The 7,760-nt window shown below is 48.7% G+C and overlaps 1 protein-coding gene across 1 annotated transcript in view; it reads right to left on the bottom strand.

Annotated features, from left to right (window-relative positions):
• Positions 1–203: 203 nt before the first annotated feature.
• The window catches only part of PPP1R21 (protein phosphatase 1 regulatory subunit 21), a 98,650-nt gene continuing 91,093 nt past the window's right edge, over positions 204–7,760 (bottom strand). Inside the window, exons 21-22 of the mRNA XM_040351592.1 lie at positions 5,421–5,549; positions 204–1,259 (exon numbers count right to left, since the gene is read on the bottom strand). Of these exons, the coding sequence (XP_040207526.1) occupies positions 1,230–1,259; positions 5,421–5,549 (159 nt within the window). The 3' untranslated portion in view covers positions 204–1,229. The remainder of the gene's footprint in view (positions 1,260–5,420; positions 5,550–7,760) is intronic.

The raw sequence follows: 7,760 nt of genomic DNA, 5'->3' as shown, positions 1-7,760 counted from the left end.
GGGGAGGTGTGTCCCTTCCGTCCAATCAGCTCTCAGAGCTCTCCTCCCTGATGCATCTTTAGCTCTCCGCCCCTTGCTTTTCATATAACCCGGTACAACTTATGTAGGAGGATTTGTTTCATAGCTGTGTATCACCTGAGGCCAGTCACTCCAAAGATTGACAGCCTCAGCTCTGTTCTTGGGTATTGGGTACACCAAAAAAAAAAAAAAAAGGGTGACAGAGGAGGGACCTCAAACTGATCGACAGCCTCAGCTCTGTTCCTGTGAAGGGGAGGCGTGTCCCTTCTCTCCAATCAAATCTCAGAGCTCTCCTCACTGATGCATCTTCAGCTCTCCGCCCCTTGCTTTTCAGAGTGGAGAGATCCTGTGTAAAGTCTGCACTTTGAATGCAGGGAAATGACGGCTGTAGATAAACCAGTACAACGTATGTAAGAGGATTTGTTTTATCACTGTGTATCACCTGAGGGCAGTCACTTCACTGGGTATATGCGAGTGTTTACAACCACTTTAACCCCTTGACACCAGCCATACGCATATATGCGGCCCTGCTAAAACAACTTACCATGCTGAGAGCACGCTCCCTGCACGGTAGCCGGCGGGGATTGGTAAGCTCCCGATGCATACTTGTGATTGAAAGCTTTCCAATCATGTGACCGCTGCGACAGCCAATCACAGCGGTCACATGACCCGAATGCCCACCTCCTGGGTTTTAAAACTCTTAAAGGGCCGGGAGGCAGTTAAAGCAAAAAGGTTAAGCACACCCCCGTGTTTTGTCTGCACAGGAGTTCTATGTATCTGCATGCAGGCAGTCCCATTCATGTCATTGAGGACACAGCTGCTGCTCCCACCTGGATGCGGATTTGTGTCGACGAACCCACACAGATATCAAATTGGGAGCAGCCACTGTGTCCGTGCAGCCGCTGCATCCCAAGTGACATGCATAGGACCGCCTGCATGCAGAGAACACCTGTGCAGGCAAAACAAGCGTACACCCACGCGAGGAGCGCAAGTATGCCCATGTGAACGAGGACTAAAGCCAGCCATTCGGTCAAGAGATATCCACCCGAAACTGAAATATTACTTCTGGTCGGAGCGGTTCTTTAAAGGTTCAACGTGTTTTCGGTTTGGCGAGAGAAGGATCCGGGTTCACATGTCACAAAGGAGAAGGACATCACAGATCTACAGTGTATATAGCAGCAGTGTTCTCTTCCCGACCAGACTGCCATCAACTACCGATTCTTGTTCTTCTTGGAATTTCCCTGAAAGACGCAGAGAGAAAAAAGTCACAACGTGGACAGCGGATAACCACAACCATTGAATAAAATGTCCTTCATTTCATGAAATCAAGCTGCAGCATTGGAGAGGAGAGGAGAAGGAATCCGAGAAGAGGAGAGGAGAGGAGAAGGAATCCGAGAAGAGGAGAGGAGAGGAGAAGGAATCCGAGAAGAGGAGAGGAGAGGAGAAGGAATCCGAGAAGAGGAGAGGAGAGGAGAAGGAATCCGAGAAGAGGAGAGGAGAGGAGAAGGAATCCGAGAAGAGGAGAGGAGAGGAGAAGGAATCCGAGAAGAGGAGAGGAGAGGAGAAGGAATCCGAGAAGAGGAGAGGAGAGGAGAAGGAATCCGAGAAGAGGAGAGGAGAGGAGAAGGAATCCGAGAAGAGGAGAGGAGAGGAGAAGGAATCCGAGAAGAGGAGAGGAGAGGAGAAGGAATCCGAGAAGAGGAGAGGAGAGGAGAAGGAATCCGAGAAGAGGAGAGGAGAGGAGAAGGAATCCGAGAAGAGGAGAGGAGAGGAGAAGGAATCCGAGGAGAGGAGAAGGAATCCGAGAAGAGGAGAAGGAATCCGAGTAGAGGAGAAGGAATCCGAGAAGAGGAGAAGGAATCCGAGTAGAGGAGAAGGAATCCGAGTAGAGGAGAAGGAATCCGAGTAGAGGAGAAGGAATCCGAGTAGAGGAGAAGGAATCCGAGTAGAGGAGAAGGAATCCGAGTAGAGGAGAAGGAATCCGAGAAGAGGAGAAGGAATCCGAGAAGAGGAGAAGGAATCCGAGAAGAGGAGAAGGAATCCGAGAAGAGGAGAAGGAATCCGAGAAGAGGAGAAGGAATCCGAGAAGAGGAGAAGGAATCCGAGAAGAGGAGAGGAGAAGGAATCCGAGAAGAGGAGAGGAGAAGGAATCCGAGAAGAGGAGAGGAGAAGGAATCCGAGAAGAGGAGAGGAGAAGGAATCCGAGAAGAGGAGAGGAGAAGGAATCCGAGAAGAGGAGAGGAGAAGGAATCCGAGAAGAGGAGAGGAGAAGGAATCCGAGAAGAGGAGAGGAGAAGGAATCCGAGAAGAGGAGAGGAGAAGGAATCCGAGAAGAGGAGAGGAGAAGGAATCCGAGAAGAGGAGAGGAGAAGGAATCCGAGAAGAGGAGAGGAGAAGGAATCCGAGAAGAGGAGAGGAGAAGGAATCCGAGAAGAGGAGAGGAGAAGGAATCCGAGAAGAGGAGAGGAGAAGGAATCAGAGAAGAGGAGAAGGAATCAGAGACGAGGAGAGGAGAAGGAATCCGAGAATTCCAACACTCTGCAGAGCTGGAACACCCAATGGAATTGCCAACTTTTTTTTTGTTCCATTTTTTACGGCATCAATGAGGTTTGTGGGAACAGAGACATTTGGGAGGCGTTCAAGATTAACAATGTTTAACCCACTTCAATCCCGGGCGCTTTCACCCCCTTCCTGACCTGGTCAATGTTCAGCTTTTAGCGCTGTCGCACTTTGCATGACAATTGCGCGGTCATGAAACACTGAACCCATATGAAATGTTTTATAATTTTTTTGGGACAGATAGAGTTTTCTTTTGGTGGTACTTAATCACCACTCTATTTTTATTTTTTGTTAAACAACTGAAAAAAAATATAGAAATTTGTGAAGAAAAAAAAAAAAAGTTTTCATTTTTGTTATAACATTTTGTAAAGGAGTAATCTTTCCCCTACACTAATGTGTGCAGGTGAGGTTGCACTGAAGGGCGCTGGTGGGGCTGGGCTGCACTGAAGGGCGCTGGTGGGGCTGCACTGATGGCCAATGAGGAGGCTGCCCTGACTATCAGTGTAAGGAACATACTCATTGTGCCCAGTCTGCCTTCCCGGTTACTGTCCCTCTTTTTTCAGACACAGCCTGTGAGGAAAGGACAGCTCATAACTAGAAAGTCTGTTAACATGTGGCCAGCTGTGATTGGACACAGCTGGTCACATGGTAAAGGGTTGCTGTGATTGGCCCTTTATCACGATCTGTGATCAGCTGTGTCCAAGGGACAGAGCGTACCTTGTGCGCATCCCCAGGGGCTGCACGGGAGGCATGGTTCTCAGAGGACGTTCATTGAAGCCCTTCCAAAACTTGAGAGTCGTGCTGTAGCCATCTAGGGGCTGCACGGGAGGCAAGCAGATCCCGGTTGGTGGCAGGACTAGCACTTTAAAGTGATTCTAAAGCCAGATGTTATTTTTTATCTTAATGCATTCTATGCATTAAAGATAAAAAATAAAATAAAAAAAGCCTTCTGTGTGCAATAGCCCCCCTAATACTTACCTGAGCCCCATCTCGATCCAGTAATGTTGCTTGAGAGCCTCATCTGTCCCTCCTCATTGGCTGAGACAGCAGTAGGTGACTTTGGCTCCCGTGGCTGTCAAAGTCAGTGAGCCAATGAGGCAAGAGGGGGCGGAGCCGAGCCGTGGTTTTGTGTCTAAATGGACACAGAGCAGCTGCTCAGCTCAGATGCCCCCATAGCAAGCAACTTGCTGTGGGGGCACTCGGCAGGGGCCAGGAGCGCCGGCGAGGTACTCCAGCAAAAGATGATCTGGGCTGCTCTGTGCCAAACCACTGCACATATTTTTAAACAAAAAGACACAACACTAAGTTATTGCTTTTACATGTAGAAATAAAACTGTATATACACACACATATATAGATATACATCTATGTCTCTTTGTCTAGTGTATCTATAATTATATATAGTATAAGACGACCCCCTAATTTTCCAGCTAAAATTTTGGTTTTGGGATATACTCACTGTATAAGACGACCCCTCACTGTGCCATTATTACATGCCCCGCTGTGCCGTTATTACATGCCTCACTGTGCCGTTATTACATGCCTCACTGTGCCGTTATTACATGCCTCACTGTGCCGTTATTACATGCCTCACTGTGCCGTTATTACATGCATTTCCGTGCCATTATTACATGCCTCGCTGTGCCGTTATTACATGCCCCACTGTGCCGTTATTACATGCCTCACTGTGCCGTTATTACATGCCTCACTGTGCCGTTATTACATGCATTTCCGTGCCGTTATTACATGCCCCACTGTGCCGTTATTACATGCCTCACTGTGCCGTTATTACATGCCTCACTGTGCCGTTATTACATGCCTCACTGTGCCGTTATTACATGCCTCACTGTGCCGTTATTACATGCCTCACTGTGCCGTTATTACATGCCTCACTGTGCCATTATTACATGCCTCACTGTGCCGTTATTACATGCCTCGCTGTGCCATTATTACATGCCTCGCTGTGCCGTTATTACATGCCTCACTGTGCCGTTATTACATGCCTCACTGTGCCGTTATTACATGCCTCACTGTGCCGTTATTACATGCCTCGCTGTGCCATTATTACATGCCTCACTGTGCCGTTATTACATGCCTCACTGTGCCGTTATTACATGCCTCACTGTGCCGTTATTACATGCCTCACTGTGCCGTTATTACATGCCTCACTGTGCCGTTATTACATGCATTTCCGTGCCATTATTACATGCCTCGCTGTGCCATTATTACATGCCTCGCTGTGCCATTATTACATGCCTCGCTGTGCCATTATTACATGCCTCGCTGTGCCATTATTACATGCCTCGCTGTGCCATTATTACATGCCCCGCTGTGCAATTGCCGACCTCACTGTACCATTCCATTCCATTCCCTGCCTCGACGATCTCCCTACCTCCTCCTGTTTGCAGAGTATGTCAGACGGCGGCCATCCATTATACAAAAGCCGCGCCTCCTCCTCAGACTGTTCCGTGATAGGCGGAACACTAATTTTCCCAGCAGAGCCTCTGTTCAGTGTTCCACCTATCACGGATGTCCTCTCGTCCAAAGCCGAGGATGAGAAGGCATCCGTGATAGGCGGAACACTGAACAGAGGCTCTGCTGGGAAAATAAGTGTTCCGCCTATCACAGAACAGTCTGAGGAGGAGGCGCGGCTTTTGAATAATGGATGGCCGCCATCTGACAGACAGGTACCGGCGTATAAGACGACCCCCGACTTTTGGGGCATGATTTTACATGCAAAAGGTGTTATATGTCTGGAAAATACGGGAGATTATATATATATATATATATATATATTATATAATAAAATAATAAAAAAAAATTTAAAAAAAAAATGTACTCACCTTGCTTGCCATTTTTAAAGTATCTATTTCCTCCCGCTGTTTGGATAATGTTTCATTCATAACACAGAGGTGATCACTCATCATGCTCAGCTGATCTTCATAACTCCTTTTAGTTGTAATTAATTCATCCTAAAAAGCAAAAAATAAAAAATAAATAAATAAAAATAAAAAAACAGCACAAACTGAACTATGAAGACAGTCTTGTAAGGTCAATAGAGAATAGGGAAAAGCTTCAATGACTCTATTCATCTCAAGGACAGAGATCCTCTGGAGTTTTATAATGAACATGCCAGAGGAAGCAGAGGGAATCAAAGAAGCATCAAATCATCACAAATATACAAGCCGGTATTAATTAGCATTCTCCTTTATAACATCAGAGTTAATAACCAGACTCATCATGGCTTTCCAGCCCAAAGGCTGGTGAACACGGGCAGAATATTAGCTGGTATTGGCCGGTTCAACAGAAAGCGACGGGCATTCGGCCCACGTGTACAGCAGTCTGTCTGGCAGAAGCCGGTCCAACGACTGGAAAACCAGCATTCAAACAGCGCTTTCAGCCAATAGGGGGGGCAGGGGATCAGTCCCTCTATCAGAACACAATAGCTCAGCAGGGAGATCGCTGTACCATCGCATAGTTAGTACGGTGGACCCATCAAGTGTTTTTTTCCCCGTTTAGCCCGCTGGGTTGAATAAAAATGACTTTCAATGTGTTCTTCGCATAAGCAGCCTGGTGTGTTCCTATTGTCTTCACCGTCAGGACGGACTGCATGGACGACCCTGTACCTGTCACAAGCACCTGGGGGTTGCAAGATGATCTGCTCCAGCCTGCTGTGCATCATTAACCCCAGGATTCCGTAGTGGTTGATAGCGGAGTTATCACATGCGATCTGTTGAATCAGGTATATTATGTGTGACAGTCTGTATGATTTATCACTGAGCCTTGGTGACAAGTGATACATTGGGTGACAAGTATAAACAGTTGTATGATTTATGCGGCTGCATGGATGGAGCTTTCTAGGCTGACGCACTGACTGCAGATGGTGATGGCTGTGGTTGCCTAGAGTCTGAATTATACCATATTTATGATCTGTGATCCACGTTCCATCTATAGATGGCCATAGGAAGTGTTCTACTGAACTCATGGTTGTGTTCCAGCAATAACTTCATATTTTTTTTTGTGGGGTTATGGATATCTTATCAAATCTTTTTTGTATTGTATTTATATATTTTTGGTATGAATAAAGTAGACTTTTTATACCCATATAGGCCACCTGTGCAGTGCAAGGCAACCACTATAGGCATCCCATGTAAAGCGCAGCAATCCTTATATGCCAGCCTGTGCAGTGCAGGGCAACCCCTATATTTAGCCTGTGCAGCAACCCCTATATCCAATCTGTCCAGTTCTCTGCAACCTCTATATGCAGTGCAGGGCAACCCTTGTATCTTACATGCAGCTCGCGCAGTGCTCTGCAACCCCTATATGTAGCCTGTGCAGGGCAACCCCTGTACCCCATATGCAGCTTGTGCAGTGCAGGGCCACCCCAGTGTGCAGTACTCTGCAACCGCGACAAGCAGCCTGGGCCACACGCGGCAACCCCCTACATCCAGCCTGGGCCACACGCGGCAACCCCCTACATCCAGCCTGGGCCGCACGCGGCAACCCCCTACATCCAGCCTGGGCCGCACGCGGCAACCCCCTACATCCAGCCTGGGCCGCACGCGGCAACCCCCTACATCCAGCCTGGGCCGCACGCGGCAACCCCCTACATCCAGCCTGGGCAACACGCGGCAACCCCCTACATCCAGCCTGGGCAACACGCGGCAACCCCCTACATCCAGCCTGGGCAACACGCGGCAACCCCCTACATCCAGCCTGGGCAACACGCGGCAACCCCCTACATCCAGCCTGGGCAACACGCGGCAACCCTACATCCAGCCTGGGCAACACGCGGCAGCCCCTACATCCAGCCTGGGCAACACGCGGCAGCCCCCTACATCCAGCCTGGGCAACACGCGGCAGCCCCCTACATCCAGCCTGGGCAACACGCGGCAGCCCCCTACATCCAGCCTGTATGCAGCATGTGCAGTGTGGGCCAACCCCTATACGAGCCTATGTGGTGCACAGCCAGCCTAATATGCAGCCTCAGGGTCGTTTGAAGGAATTTGGGGGTCCCAATCAAATTGGGGCCCCCCCCCACACACAAAACCTACATTAGTGCTACATTTATTTTTTACACCCATGTTCTTACTCCCCCCCCCTAGTCCCTATGTTTTTCTATTCTCACCTCCCCTTCTTCCCTGTAGGCCGAGCTCCTCTTCCTCTTCTTAGTCCGGTGTTCT

Source organism: Rana temporaria, chromosome 4 (assembly GCF_905171775.1).
Source record: "Rana temporaria chromosome 4, aRanTem1.1, whole genome shotgun sequence".
Lineage (NCBI taxonomy): Eukaryota > Metazoa > Chordata > Amphibia > Anura > Ranidae > Rana > Rana temporaria.
The sequence above is the reverse complement of the archived record's forward strand: the minus strand, read 5'-3'. Positions and strand labels throughout refer to the sequence as shown.